Source organism: Hippoglossus stenolepis, chromosome 4 (genome assembly GCF_022539355.2).
Source record: "Hippoglossus stenolepis isolate QCI-W04-F060 chromosome 4, HSTE1.2, whole genome shotgun sequence".
NCBI classification, from domain to species: Eukaryota; Metazoa; Chordata; class Actinopteri; order Pleuronectiformes; family Pleuronectidae; genus Hippoglossus; species Hippoglossus stenolepis.
This window is the reverse complement of record NC_061486.1, coordinates 22,611,049-22,627,402: the sequence shown is the minus strand read 5'-3', so window position 1 is coordinate 22,627,402 and position 16,354 is coordinate 22,611,049. Positions and strand designations below refer to the sequence as shown.

The 16,354-nt window shown below is 44.0% G+C and overlaps 1 protein-coding gene across 9 annotated transcripts in view; it reads right to left on the bottom strand.

Moving 5' to 3' along the window:
* fli1 (Fli-1 proto-oncogene, ETS transcription factor) overlaps nucleotides 1–9,320 on the bottom strand; it is a 30,784-nt gene extending 21,464 nt beyond the window's left edge. The window contains exons 1-2 of one of the 9 annotated variants that reach the window (XM_035154038.2): nucleotides 9,215–9,320; nucleotides 7,051–7,165 (exon numbers count right to left, since the gene is read on the bottom strand). In XM_035154038.2, coding sequence (XP_035009929.1) covers nucleotides 7,051–7,119 — 69 coding nt within the window. In that variant the 5' untranslated portion in view covers nucleotides 7,120–7,165; nucleotides 9,215–9,320. The other 8 variants (XM_035154042.2, XM_035154039.2, XM_035154043.2 and 5 more) reach the window with 8 other exon arrangements.
* Nucleotides 9,321–16,354: the final 7,034 nt, after the last annotated feature.

Genomic DNA, 16,354 nt, shown 5'->3' with positions numbered 1-16,354 from the left:
AACTGGTCTTTTTCTAATTTGCTGCTGAAGAATCGTATTTGCACGTATGGATCCAGATTTACAGTGATTGTTAAGTTTGAACCATATTTTGTGAACACTTCGGAATAAAAGGCACCTTCACTCTGGTCTAACAATAAGATGAAGTGAACCGACCAGTCAAACAAAATTGAGAGAAATCACGGGGAATTATATTTAATTATTCTTCACTCACTCAAGGGGTTTCACAAAGTCCTTCTCTTCAGGTAAATGGCTCGATAGTACAAACAACTAAAACCTCTCTAGAAGCATTTAACCATCTCGACAGAATTAGATTTTCCAGTGATTACATCAGTGGATCCATCATAGTCTGAGCACTGGCAGCGGGACCCACTATCTGAGCAGACCACAGAAGCCAGTCTGTGGATGATAAAGCGTAGAAGAGTGAGGGAATGTCTCATTACTGCGCGATAAGGACTCAGGCGACTATTACGACTGTTGCACGTTATATTTACAGTGACATATCAGCCTGCACAATTGAAGCCATGATTGGCAAGTGGTGTGTGCGCCCATCAAGATTGCAGAGGTTCTCTTCTTTTTTTTTAAACTGAAAGCACACCATGGGCGAGAAGCAGATGACAGAGCAGTGGCAATTTGATGCTCTTTACGGTATCTTTGAGCAACATACACACATATTGACAGTGAGTGCTACTGTTCTTCTTTATCTCCCAATGTCCACAGACAATTTGTGAAATGGTTAAGTGCCACTTTTAATCACTTCATCTGAAGACTTCACCTAAAATCTACAATCACGAAAAACTATTGAAACGTTCCATTTTCTGGGAAAAAACATGATATTTAAATGTGTAAATAAGATCTGAACTACAGTTTTCTACAGAGCCACAGACAAAGGAAAGAAAGCACTACACCATAGCTCAGCTGGGAGGATGCGAGGCCCGTTATAAGTATTGTGTGAGTGTGACACCTGCTGGGAGCCACCTCTGCTCTGTTCACATCAGCCAAGTCTATCTCCCCAAGTGCGTCACGACGCGTCTGGAGCAGACTGGACATGCATGCAGTAGCCCCACATCCAGACTACACGTGTGTCTGTTTGGCGTTCACACACAGCCATCTAAGCAGGAGCCACCCGTTGAGAGAGACGGGGGGGTGGGGGGGCATTCCTGTCTTTTGTTTAAGGAGGAAGAGGAAACCTGTCAGGAAAAGATTGTGTAGGACGGGAAGCTCTCATGGTTAGAGAGCCCTTCCTCTCTTTTAGCGAGCATGAATGCGTCTAATAACCACTCATTTACACCCAAGGATTCAATCTTGATTGCATTAGTCCACACACGTTTTTGCTTTGTTGCACGCACCCCGGGTACATGATTGCACCCCCCCCTGCAGTGTGGCATCCATCCCCAGCGCGCAACAAACCACTCGCAGCGCTCTGAGCGGGGAATGACGGGATTTAAGTGACTATATAAGCAGCCTGGCATTTTTGTCTGGCCCAACGTTTACACTCCTCCAGGACTCACACCACACCCAGCCGCCACAAACCCGCTACTTTAAATTTCCAAAAAAGAAAACAAGTCCCTGCATCAGTTCGCTGCAGCAGTAACAGTATACACGCAGATGCTGCATTCTTCTGAGCTTACTTACACTTGTTTTTAACCGGAGGACACAGACACACTGAAAGCATGCATGGCTCGGGTGAACTAATGGGGACTTGCCATTCAACATCTGGTGGCTGCAGCCATAATACATCTGGAATTTGACTGTCGGGGGCAGTAGCCTAGGTTAATGTGGACCAGCGCTCTCTGACTACCAAAGCACCATTTCAGAATAGTTGAGTAACCATATAAGCGGCAAGCCAAGGTATCATTGTGAAGCCCTGTGGTTAAAAGTGTTGCAAACTATGCAGTTACCGCACGAAGTTGCCAAATGACAGCTCTTCTTACACTTTGACTTAACTCGCTGCCCGACAGCGGAGTGAAAGCACTTTCCATAAACAACAGAAACAAATACAGAGCCATTATTATTTCTCCCTCTTTCTTTAAAAATCCTAACCATTACAGTTGATGACCCACGGATCTTCGGACTGCAGCCGGGCGATGTGCCACACCGCTGTTGCGCAGCTCGACACATCTTATCCAGCGGTACATCCAGTCATGGCTATTGCTCAATCCCCGCTTCCCGACTAAACCAAACGCTTGAACTCGTGGATAACGTATACCTATGTGAAGTTAAAGTCTACGGCTCGTTGTCTGAAACAAACAGCAACTCCTTTGTGCCTTTCCCAGACGTGCGTAATTGTGCGCCTGGTCCCCCAAATCCAAAGCGTGATTCGGATTCAGCCTTAAATCCACACGGTAAAGTATCCTCACAGCCAAACAGCTTTAGGGAAAAAAGGAAGACAAGGGGATACTCTCAAAGAAAAGAAGAAAAAAGGAGGAAATCTGGTTACCGCTTTCAGACCGAGAGAAAAAAGCCGCTCATCGTCGTCAGATTGGAGGTCCCAGCTCACAGACCGACACAGAGGGGCATTTCAAACCCATTGCTTAGAAAAAAGGAGGCGCAACTCCGAAAAAGCCAGTCTCCCACAAACCCATACACCCCGTTCTCCACCCTTACCTTAATAGTTCCGTCCATTTTGCGCAAATTTCAGCGGACCCCGACAATATCCCAAACATGACACGCTCCTGAATTAATTCCAGCCCCGGTATGTGGCGGAGAGACACAGACACTTTTACCGGATTGAGTTTTTTCTCTCCTCTAAATTTGGGAAGTGAAGTCACCGCTGTTGAGAAGGTTGAGAAGGAAGCTGTGTGTCACCGAAAGCCCTGCCTTCAAAAAAGCAGGATACTGTCCCAGAGAGATAAGCAGGGAAAACAATTGACTGTTCGCTCCGCTGTTATGTTTTTCTGCTCGGAAATATTTACAGGATGGCTGCCTGCGTTGCGCAGAGCCATTGCTGCGTATAGCGTGCTGTAGAATGGTGTTGTGTGTTTTGCTTCCCCAGTAGTGGCACAGATGGCGTGGACGGGTTTACTATTTGTCCGACTAATGAATTATATCTGCACATATTTGACTGAGGCTTTCTGGAAAGACACAGGGCACTCTTAACGTATGTGATGCTATGTTTTAGAGGTTCACGCCTACACATCAGACATGCATCTGGCCATGCCTCCATCCTAAATCATCATACTTTATGTTTTATTCTATATTTTACAGTGGAAACGATACATTGAATAAAGTTGATCTTTGACTGTAAGCGGGCACATGTGTCTCTGCTGCTCTCCTTTAAATCAAAGGAGGAGAGAAAGGTATGGCAGGAGCTGTAGCAGCCTTGTCTTTTCTGTTACAGCTCTCTGTGAAGCCTCTGTGAAGTTTCCCTGAGACACCATTAATAAAATCCAAGCATTCAGCTCCCAACCGCACAATAGTCTGTGGGTCTGCGCTACACGTGTGCTTCTGCGGCTCAGCGCAGGACTGAACGGATGAAACGCAGCCTGCGTCAACACTGGGCTCCCAATTCATCACTGTTATTGTTTTAATTCACATTATTGTTATTATTTCTACCACCGCATTGACTTTGCTTTTGTTATTCGATGGGATTTCTTTGACGCCTGACCCTAAAAAAGAAATCCTCTATACTCCCCACCCCCACACAGGTATTTTTTCTTTTTTTTTTCGTCTACCCTGTGAAATTGCCCTCATCAATTCAAACATAACTTTAGTGCAGATGCTCGACATGGAGCCAGATCTGAACGTGAGCACACCGAAAACACGGAAAGAAGAGTTTTGTTCTCCAAGTATTTATTGCCACTTTCAGCATTTCAGTGTTGATGTTTTTACTGAGCAGAAATAAAACAAGTACATTTTATAAGTAAGTAACTTAGATATTAAAATACTTTAATACTATTGTATTTGTTTAAGGGACTTTAAACAAGCTTGAGCCCATCTTGGAAATAGAATCTAATCATTCCAATGTATTAGGAAAACCAAAAAAGTCTGTTTGGACTTTACTAAGGTCAAAGGTGCATGTAGCTCATGTAGCTGGTTTTAATGTTTTTAGAATTCATTTAGCCGAAGTGATGATGATGGCGGTGATATTTTTTGCAGTACCGGGCTTCTGCCTTGTTGAGTGGTCAAACAGAAACTACACCGCTGCCGCAACAACTGGCTGCAGGGCCGGCCTGTCTGCTTTCGACTTGGGGGTCTGGTGGGGCCATGCATGGGCCCCCACCCTTGGGACCACCACATCTGGATCCTGCTATGGGTCAAGGCTTCTCCTGCCTGAGGCCAGTTCAGCCTCGTGTAATTAAGGGAGACACCTTGTTTAACTCTTCAGCGACTGGTTCGGTTTCCTTTTTCTTCCATGTACACATTCCTGGGTTTTGTGGTTTTCATATAGTCGTTTTCACTGCAGGGAGTCGGTTGATAAAGTGACGAATTAAAGAGATGCTTCAGCTGTGACCTCCACTTGGTGATTCACCATACGAGACCTCTTGACCAATAATACAAACACAGAACTGAAACTAACAGATCCCTGATGCTGCTTTGAATTTATGTCATCAGTTTCCATAACAAAAAAAATTAAAGTTTAACCTCCACTCCACTGGAGAGTTCAATTAGTGAGTTAGTTTAGGCCTTTTGCGCTATACAGTACATGGATCACGCCTGCAAGACAAACACGATGCTTTTCACGTGACCACCGGACAACATTATACCCCATCCCTGTACTCAAATACCTGCAGCCATAAAGCTGATTAGGAAATACCGGGGGTCCAGGACCCACCAAGACCATAATGAATACAGTGGTAACAAACATTTTGGAAGGCCAATAAACAGATGCAAGTTGGTTTACACAGCGAACCACAGAACATCTGGCTCGACGCTGGAACTAGACAGCCAGACATTTCTTCCTCACACCACGAGCCAGTAGCTCCTCTGTCTCTCCTCCGCTGAGGCAACAAGCCAGAGGTGGGCGGACACTATGGTGCGTTTATGTACGGCAGCCTTTCAATTGTTATAGGCCCATCCTTTGCTCTTAAGCCTATATGAAGCTCTGCGAAGATTCGCGGAGTTAAATGTCTTCAATGAGAGACACAAATACAGTAGAAACGATTTTATTCATCAGATGGGCTCAACATGTGAAAACCAAAGAAACAAGATTGTAATTAATTTCTCTTGACTGTGCCCTGGTAAGTCGTGCGTCATGACAAGGTACTGTTTGTTTCTGAAAAAAAATATGACTTCTCAAAACAAGTCATTCACAAGTTCTCCTTTTTTCTTGCTTTACACTCTGTAACAAACCGTTTTCCTACAATATAGTCTATATTAATTTATTGTTTTGTATACAATAACACGGAAAACAAATTTTGATCATACCTGGAGGGGGAATTATATTTGCTCCTGAGAGTTTTGAGAGCAACTGTTCGGTGGGCGAAGAAACAGTCCCAGTGCATGTGAGCTGTTTTATTAGACTGCAGTCCTGTATTCAGATCATTCCTTCTCTCGGGCTAAAAAGGACAGGCCGACTCAAAAAAATACTGAGGGCAAAAAGAAAGTGGTGTCTGCAGCACATATACGCACGAACTGTCTGGCCCCTCGCTCCAGGCCATAATTAATTTGAGATTTATTTTTATTGGAGAGTTCCAGTCTCGCCTGGCCTTAACCAAACAAAACCAAATGCTGGGCCGCGGATTCGCTTGAATGGGGGATATTTCTTTTAATTTTTTTTTTTGTGTGCCTATTGAGGCGTGCCACATTCTTACCAGTATCTCCCCGAGTGAGGAGGTGGGTGCAGCACTTGCACGCAAAAAAAAAAAAAAAAGAAATAAAACTATTACCCCTGACTGCAGGAGGAATAATAATAATAAAAAAAACCTTATTGGAAACAGAACAAACAGAACCAGGCCTAATCTAGTCTGCATTTCCACAGCAAATCAAAGAGGCCATGAGATGCGAGCACTGTAAAATTGAAAGTTAGCTCTCCTTCCTCTCCTATAACCTCCATCTGCTCCTTCACTGGCCTCCTCTCTTCTTTTGAGGGAGCCGGGGAGAGAAAATAAAAACTCATTTGAAAGCATATTTTCTCCTAAAACATTCCTCACCATTCAACTCCCGCACAACAAATCAGGAATTGTTCTGCGCCCTAAACGCCAGAGTCCCTCTCTCTGCAGTGGCACAAACGCTGCGCCTGCATGAAATGAAAAGAGCCCTTTATTCAAAGGGGGAATAAGTCTTCAAAACATTAGCAAGTCGCCCTTGGAAAAATACCTTGATTATGGAGATATTACCATAGCTCGCCTCTGCATAATGGCTCATTTTAATGAGGCACAATCCGTGCAGTCACCTTATTATGATGGATGTGAGCAAGCGAGCGTCATATAGGCCTATGCAAACTCTCCCAAATTCACACATACAAGTGCACGTTGAACTTGGCATCATGGGCTCACATGCGGTTTTATACCACGGGGACATATTTAATGGTCGCAGTGCCTTTGGATAGGCGATGGGCAGTCGCAGGTATTCACGCTGCGCCATATGTGGCGGGCCCGATGCAGTTTTTTTTTTTTTATGTGGAAACCAGATGTGCGCTGTTTGCTTTATTTACATTCTCAGGACTGTGGAGGAGAGAGAGAGAGAGAGAGAGAGAGACTGGAGGAGAGAGAGAGAGATTCATGACGTGAAGCACGATAATGATCCATAACAGCAGCAGCAGCAGGTTTTGGATTGAAGACAAAGAAATCAGAGACCACAACATGCCGAGCAACATTTCAACAAACGACGGCAGCGTCAACATTTACGCAGTTCCAACCAGAGGGCAAAATAACAAGGCACCAATCAAACGCGTGATGCTCCGCAGAGCTACAGGTGTCTCAGTTACAATGTAACATACTTGTGTGTGTTATATTTGAAGTCGTCGGAGCAAAACACTTTATTTATAATACAAATGATTATTGGTGAACCGTTTGGGGGTTGTTTGTGTTATTGGTTCTGTGGGCGTGCGCATTTTCGTCCTCACTGAGTTTTAACAATGAACATATCCCCACGTGGTCCCTCCAACATTACCTGATTGAAGAGACGGTGGTGGAGTCTTACCTTAACGTAAGACGACGTGTCAGGGACAGTTTGAAACATGTCTACTTGACAGACAGGCCCAGGGGTGCTTAGTGTCCAGTGGGCCCTAAAAAAAAAAGAAGAAAACAATCATAATCATTTCATAACAAGTTCTTTATTATATGCTCATTCGTTGGTTTTATGAAAGTCCGCACACATGAGGGTCACCACTTCCACCAAAAATAAAGGCAAGGTTACATTTGCTCAATGCCCACCCCTTGCACGCGCATCTGAAAACATAATGCCTCGATTCATTCATAGTTTTTTTCTTTTTCTTTTAACAGTGGTCAGTGGTATTATGGCGCAGGTAGATTTTAGTTCCACTTGCTCGCATATAAATGGAAATTACACCACTATCCTACTAATAACGTGAATGAATTACACTCCAAGGGGGGGAGCTGGGCAGCCAGGAGAAGGAGAAGTGGAAGGGCCCCATCCCCACCCCCATCCCGTTTTCCCCCTAAAGCTTACCACATATTGAAACACTTTTCGCTTTAATAAGTGCAGCTTACAAAGTCTAGGGTGAAAGGGCACTTAGAGGACGGTGTCTTTAGCCCTTCCCTCCCTGCGCAATTATTAGGAAGGCAGCAGCGGCATACACCATCACAAATGGCTGTTACATAGACCGTGATTAAGCAAATTAACATAAATGGAACAGTGTAATAGCATCCAGGACGCACCATCAGCTCAACGTATCCTAACGAGGCTTGTGCTCAGTATTGCGCTCTGACCTGTCGGCATTATAAATATACAACCACGAAGCTTGTTCCCGACCATGTGTTATAGCAGGATAAGTGGTGGACGCAGACCCTTGTGAACTGAAGCCAATACCTGGCAGGGAAATCCAACCAAAAAGAAACGGGAGAATTAAAAGAAAGAAGAAGAAAAAAAAAACAACACAGGGAGACTTATTCCTCCTACTTATACCTTTTAATGGCGCCACAATTTCTCTTTTTTTACTGGACAATTTCGAATTTGTTCTGCACATTGGATTCCTGCCCGGTGATAAATGAACGTGGCACGGTTTAAATACTTGTAGGGGACCCTGTCTTTTTTTTTTTGTCTTCTCGGCTGCTGCAGGCAAAAAAAAAAGCAAGGGCTCGCCTCATAAAGTTCCCCCAAATGCATCCAATTTCTACGCGGTAAAAAAAAAAAAAGAGCGCAGGACCCCGCATCTGTAGCCAATTAAGGCAGGAGGAGGACTGGTGAATAACGGCGTGAACCTTCCTCCGAGACAGCCCCGTGGGCCGGGACCCCTCTAGTGTTACATTTTAAGCATCTTACCTTTGCTGTTATCCATCACACACGGAGAGAGCCAACAGATTTTCGGGCTAATACGCATTCCATTTTTTTCCCCCCTCCTCAGACTCATCTAAAGTGAGGCTGCGACAAAGTACGCAATGAAAAGTTAGGTATTTTTCGATTGCAAAAAACTCAAGCCTGATGCAGCGGGACTCAAACATTAACGCGGAGGTGGAGGTTGAGGCTGCACGTTCAATTCACTTTCACTTCACTGTGCGTAATCGTTCCACAACGTCTGCACTGTTTTCTGATCCATCGATGCGCTGTGATCTGCTCTTTTCTGGCGCATCGATGACAGCGGTTCAACAAGAGGTGGTTTTATTGTCCTGCGTGCACACCTACGCTGCATCCTCCGCAGAACTCTCGCCAAACGCAAATCATGTTTCCGTCGTTGTTTTCCTGCACTCACCTGTCGTTACTTTGTGTCGATCGCTCGGGCCGCTTGTACCTTCGTTGTAATCACTCCTCCTCCAATTTTAAAATAATTAGTTCCGTCCAGGCAAAGCCGCTTTCCCCCTCAAATGTTGATGATGGTGACAGTGAGTAATTTTTCGAGAAGGGGCTGAAAAGGAGAGCCGGGTGTATGAATGGAAATGTTGCTGAGACGAGGGAGAAAACGCCGCGACCAATGAGCAACGAGAGAAAAACCTCCCCTTGCCTGCCGTGTGAGGCCACTGAACCATGAAATAAGGGGGGAAAGTCGGGAGAGAGAGAGAGAGAGAGAAGGAGCGTCGTAAATCTGCTACAACAACTTCTTCTGGTGGAGACAAATGTCGATAATTAAACCTAAAATAGAAATGTAAACACAAAATACCGTTGTCGTTAGTTTTAATCCTGCACGTTGCATCCACCTGCGTGTGGGCGAACTGTTGTCGCGGATATTGAAACGCACCAAAAAACATCCCTGCAAAGACAAGGTGTGACGACGTGTCTTCTAACAAACTGCGACTCTACGTGATAAATAAATAAACAAATAAATAATCCTGAAGGGTAATCCTCAAAGGAGCGCTTAACATCCAAGGATTAACGGTATCGATAATGGACGGATGGATGGGTGGATAGGTGGGGGATTTAAGGCGTACACAAACAAACAGAGGAATACATAAATACATAAACAAACAAATTAAAAAATAAACAAGTTATTTATCTCGTATAAATTATCCTCAAAGGTTAATTAAAGGATTTAGATTGATTAGAGCTCTATTATAACTTTTAACGAGCTATTATATACAATTATTTTAAATTAGCCTACATCTCCTTTTTTTTTTGTGCAAAACTCCACCCCCTTCATTAAGCGGCATTATGTATAGACCAATTTATTATTAGGTCTTATTTCTGACACAATGTTGCTGTTGGTGACTGATTATTGAAACATATTCTAGTGATCGGTCCCCCAGCAGCATGTGGTCGGGGAGTATCGCTGTATACAATGCAGTCGAGTCGCTGATGTCCCTGTCCCTGTGCGTCCTCGTGGTCAAACAGCAACACGAGTTCCTCCTCTGCGGGGGGGCTCTCTGTGTCTTTTCCTGCTCAGTTGACCCCGCTCAGTTCACTAACTTCATTTCCTTCACTTTGCTGCCGCTGCCCTCATCTTCGACCAACACATCAGTCCCACCACACACACAAAAAAAAAAAGGATGTGGGGGCAATTCACGGTGAGGAAAGTCGTCCAAGCGTGGCCTTTTACTGCCCCGTCAAGGTCGCTATTTCACTCAAAGCCACTAAAGTGAAACAGAGAAGTCGCCTGTGTAACCCTTTAGGGCTGTAAGACATGTTATAGATGAGCGTTGGATGCGGGATCTATTTTGGGGGTCTATTTAATGTGCGCACCGCAACAAGCATCCATCATCAAATTCGGATTTTTCTCGCTCGTTATTACTTTACAACATGGGACGTTTTCTGCCAAACTGTGAACTCTGTAGGTGGATTTGTTTTGGCTAGTAAATCCACTAAAGACGCCCCCATTATGTTAAATAATCAACAATACAACCTGTAAGAGCAATTTTATTTTTTTCACAGTTGGGGGGTCATCTGGTAAAGAGGTCGCCTTTCATCACCGGCTGGACCCTCTGTTTGTTGCGCTGTTTCCTAATGCAATGATTAAGAACAACAACATTGATAATGGTGTTCCCAGCACGAAACAATGGACGGAAATCCCAACATCCGTTTGACGGGGAAAAAAATGGCATTCACGCGCCTGCTGTGTTGCCTTCCTCTCAGGATAGCGGAGAAGTTTTCTAACACATTTGAACACCAACTATTACATTTTCAAAAAAGGGCAAGGAGAATACAAGTTTTGTGTCAATGCGGATACAGATATTAATGAAGTCAGGACCCATCCAGCTGTCTAGAAACTTGATGTCCAAAATCATAAGGTTCCATCATATTAGGCATCATATTAAGTTAAATATCATTTCAGTGGATTACACCTCCAGGACGATTTGTGATTCAGCACCAGCAAGTACAAAAGGGAGCCAAATATTTAGATATAGAGTTTTCAAATGACACCTGCTGTTCTATATAATACTTTATTACACTAAGTTGATATTTGCCGTTCAAATGTCAGATTTAGAGGTTTGTTGGATTGCCCTGCTGTATAACTTTTTGACCCTGATTGTTTGGTCCTATGTAGCAACACCCTCGTTTGTGTTTTTTTAAGGAGGTGAAAAAAAGACCAGAATAGATTTGCAAACCCTTCAAGTACCCTGGTTGTTTCATCAAGTCTTGCACCACGTAGGACTTCTTGTTTTTGTGCTTTTCCTTGCGGTGCGGTGATCATGCCTCTTGTGGAGAGCTCACACAAGGCCCTTGACAGTCTCGATTGTCTCTCATGTTTATTTATTGCATGAATTCTTTAATAGGGTTGAGAATAAAACCTTATCCCGCTCTGTAGTGAGGTCACACAATGTGCCACCAACAGTTTCCCATTTGCAGTCAGGGACCAGTCTTTCCTCACTGGTATGTTAACATTTCAGAGCTTCTTCTCTTGGGATTCCACCCGAAAGTTCTTGTGTTTGAGACGATGTGGGCAACCTATTCAGACATTTGTGATTACATCGCCTCGAGTAAATGAAGCTCCTTACTCTGAACTGTAATGAGTTATTTATTTAGTTGAAGGGGCTACCGAGAGATGATCTGGAGATGGAGATCGGGCTCATTCCAGACCCTTTTTCTGGGCTCCTCGGGGACGGAGAAAATGGCAGTGTGGCACCAGGGAATGGAAGGCAGGGCTGAATATCACATCTTTTCACGCAAGCTTCAAGGCACTCGCTGGCCAGGCAAAGAGCAGTGGGCAGCATGGAAGCTCAGATCTCACATTCAAACACATATTGAATTACAGTTTGAAAGATTCGGGAGTTGAATTCCATGGTGTTAGCCCTTAGCAGGAAGGTATGCGTGCTCCGTGAATACATACATACAACAAAGTGAAAATATATCAAATCCAAAGCATGATTTTTTTTTTACAAGAAAAGTTTTATAAAGTGTTGAGGAGCTTGGCTGGTCGTGCCAGTCTGATATCAAGGCACTGTTCCAAAACAACACAGTGTGCGGGACAGAACAATTCAAAGATACGCACTTTAACTCATGGTCTGTCTGTCCATTTAAAAATTGCTCCCACAGTGCAGACAGCAGGCCACTTGTGTGTGCCGTGATAATTAGCAGGGGGAAGTATTAAATTAAAGCAAGGCAGTCATTTTATGGGGCAAGCATTTATGAAGGTAATAGCATCCCTATAAATTAACGACCTCCCAGTGCCTCCTGATGTGTTGCCACTTATCAGGTCCAGAGCAAAACCGCTGATATGTCCACTGTATGACCTTATCCGCTCAGTCTTGGTATTCTTGCTCCCCTGGGGGTACAATGCTTAGATGAGGGCTTGAGAGACTTGATGTTTGGGGAGGGACATATGGCGTCGAGACACAATGCATGTTGTCGTTACATACAATATGTTCTGGTATGCAGTTAATCATAAAGAAAAGAGGGTGTGTGTGGGTCAGTGTCTGTCTGTGCTACTTTGCTGTATGGACCTACATTGTGTCTCCATATAATTACCATTCACAACACCACAAAATACTGCGAATTTCTCCTCTCTGTGGGTTTGTACAAGGATTTCCCACCACTTATCTTCTGTCAGTTCAGCTGTAAAGTGCGGACACACCCTGCAGTCTAGTTCCAGACTGGGCATGGGAAACCAAGGTGCTCACTTTACATTTTTAATCAATCTCTTTTGCCAAGGGGGAGAGTCATCCCTATACATGAACAACACGAGGCTGAAATAAAGCCCCCCGAAAATGACTGCTCTTGTGGAAAAAGCAGGGCGAGTGAGAGCAGGAGGAAAGCGTTGCTATTTCGAAGGTCTAAATCATCCCCTGAACTATAAATCCACTGACCGCTCATCATTCAGCAGCATTTTAAAAAGCCCTTAAAGAAAACACTGAGTGAAATGAATATGCTGTCACCTCTCATTTGAGTCTAGCCCACTGGCTCAATAAGAAAAGTGTTGTTCCCTGGAAGGCTGCTGGCCTGGGCTGAGCTCTCAGGTTTAGGGTTTACCCCTGTCCTGCATTCTCAAGGCTTTCACTTTGAGGCCCGCGTCTCTCACTTTCCTCCCCCACGTCCCCCCAGACGAGTCTGACAGGCTGAACTCAATGTGGGCTGTTCACCAGACTACAAAAATCATTCATCTGTGCCTTCAGACGGTCAAATCTGGATCTAATAAAGGGAGCTTGCCTATTGATCCTATTCATAGGAAGAGGCAGTGCCTACTCTTGCCACTGGAGGGCTCTCTGGCTCAAGCTAGAGGTGGCTCATTGAGGACTCAAGTACCCCTTTGTTCAGACTGTGAGACACATGAACAAGCAGTGATGATGTTTGGGTGCAAATTACCTCAGGTGATTTGAAGTCATCTTAAAGAAACGTTGTTCTTTTCCACCCATTATTTTAATGATCTTTACTTTAAAAAACAAAACTCACGTGTACCTGTGACGTATCCAAGGACACTTCACTGTGTACATATACTACCTCGCAGGCTTTACATCTGCGACATAACATGTTTGTTTCCTATTTTGCATTCTCTGAAGCTTGAGAAAAAGGCTTATTGGGTCATTGAGGCCAAAGACAACCACCACACCCTCCCCTTTTTTCACCTGTGGCACAAACAAACACGTGCAAAACGGAAACTAACACTGCTGTGCCTTGAAACAGTGCCAGCCAGATGAGGGGGAGGCCATTGTTTTTCTTTATTTAACACTGGAGTGAAGCACAGAATGAAAGTACAACACCACAAAACAACACACAAGAAACATCCTGGACCGGGGAGGCCTCTACAGTACAGAATGAAAGATGACAGAGACAGCGGGAAGGAGAGTGAGTCACAGTCACTTTTAGGGTTGTATTTATGTGTGGATGAGGGCACTACCCCAAACGCCCAGGCAAACCACAGCATTCCACGCCAGGTCTTAAAGAGACAGAGCGACGCTGTCATCATGGGTATTTGGGGAGCAAAGTGTTAACATATGGTGAGGGCTATTTGAGACGGCTGCTAGAGACGCACAGAAGCCGGTAGGTGGCCGTGCCAGTTCTCTGACTGCATTCCAGCAGCAGAGGGTACAGACTTATGTGTCAGGTATAGCGTGTGAAGAAGTGGCTCGCGAGATGTTGGTTTAAGTTGTCAAAACAAGAGAAACTGATCAAATATATCCAAAAATATCATAGGTAAAAAATAAGTAATATTTCTAGTCAGAGGCAAGTCGAATTTTAGTTGTGGTTTATGATATGAAACTGCTAGAAATGGCAGTTGAAGACAGTGTCCCTGCTTTTCAGAAAACCAGTGATAGAGGGCAGAGTTGAGCCGTGAAACAAGAGTGATTGCAGCAGTGTGTTCTATCAAGCTTGTGCTGAGGACCTCAAATATACCCTTGAGTACACCAATGCTACACAAACTACAAACATTTCAAAACTTACAATTTCAGTATTGTAATAAACACTCATTAAGCTTCTGTAAAATTGAACCATAACTAAAATTCCTATATTTGGTTAATCATTTTAAATTAAAATGTTCTTCGACTTGATAAAAATCAATACACACAAAGGCCTACACAAAACCAGAGTCAATCTGACCACTGCTGCTTCAGGATTTTAGGATTTACAGCTTCATATGTGCACTTTTGGGTGTTTTTGTGATTGCAAATGATGACAGGCCCAGACTGCATGTAGGAGTAGTCGGGGGTGAAGAAAAAAGCTCACAGCTAGGAAGACAGAGAGCGAAGACGAAAAAGAGAGAAAATGAGAGGATTGTGTTGGTGGGACGTGAGAGGTGAGAGTATGGCCATGGTGCCTTGTGTGGACAATTGGGCGGTTAGAGAGAGGGTGAATCTACAGTGTGTGGCAGAAAGAGAAAGTGTGTTGGTGAGGTGGTGATGGTGGTGGTGGTGGTGGGGGTTACGGAGAAGGGGCTTTTGAGGAGGAAAGAGAGGATGCAGAGAAGGAAATGAAATGGAAGCGAGGGGGGCTAAAAGAGAAACAGCCTGTTTCCTCGCTGAAAATCCATGGCACAAATGTGGACTTAACATCCTTAAACCATCAACTGAGCTCTAAAAATAACCCCCTTTTTTCTGCACAGTAAGAGGTAGGAGCGGGAGTGAGGGGCGAGCGAGGTGTGGTTGAGTGGGGATCGCCTGGCGGCTGGAAATGGGACTTGAGACTGGAGGAGTGAGAAGTTGGAGGGAAACGAAGAAACACCACCCTGCCAGACAGTGGTGGTGAGAGATGGGCCTGAGTGCATGTGCATGTGAGACAAAGATGGAGAGAGATGGAGAGTGTGGGAGTCGGAGAGTGAAAGTGGAAGAGAGAGAGAGCCTCAATCACACCCCCACAAGCTCACTTATCACAGCACTTCTACTTGGTAAACAATCTTAGTTTTCGGGAAATAGTCTTTCTCTTCTCTTGAAGGCTGGATTAAATCCGGCAGTGGCAGAGCGTGATAGTCATTGTCACCTGCTGACAGGTTTGTGAATTACAAAGAATTTCCTGCAGTTACAGTATATTCACGACACTCGATGCTTTTATCTGAGATCTATAACAACTCCACATTTTTCATAGACAACAAATAATGAGGCCATTAAAGGTCACATGATTTGCTGTCTCCTTAAATGTGTAGGATATAGGGAGATCTATTGACAGATATGGAATAGGATATTCATGATTATATTCAATCATCTCAAAACTAAGACTGGTTGTGTTTCTATTACCTTAGAATGAGCCCTTTATATGTAAAATCGTCCACAAAGTCCGCCAGAACTAAAGATGAAGCACATTCCCTTCTTAGTACAAACAAGCTTTTACCGCTTTTAAGACGGTTCAGGTTGCCATCCTTCTGAAGCAACAAGACTCGCAGATCATATGTGCCAACGATTATTGCAGTCTTGAACAAACCGTGAAACAAAAAATTACTGAATCTTGGTGTGTGAGGGTTATAACATGTAGAGCACTATCTATCTATCTATCTATCTATCTATCTATCTATCTATCTATCTATCTATCTATCTATCTATCTATCTATACCATGTTTCCACAGCAGCATGGAAAGGACATATCAAACACAAGAGAGGATCTTTCACATTTGATGTTACCTGAAGGCCACCATAGTTTCACTGCACGCTTGGAAGGGGAGGGTGAGGTGTATTCAGTTCGGTTGCAATCAGCAACTTCACCACTAGATGTCGCTAAATTCTACACACTGAACCTTTAAATATAATGCATTGATCACAGTCGGCTACAGGATGGTGAACAGTACATTTGATAAAATTAGCTGCACTTCAACACACGACAACCTTAAAATGCTGCAGTGCACCAGTTGTATATATTACGTGTATATACAACTTGATGTAACTGAGCTTCGCCAGTTACTATGGAACCTGGCTTGTTAAGCAAGAGGAGAATTTACAGAGTAGTC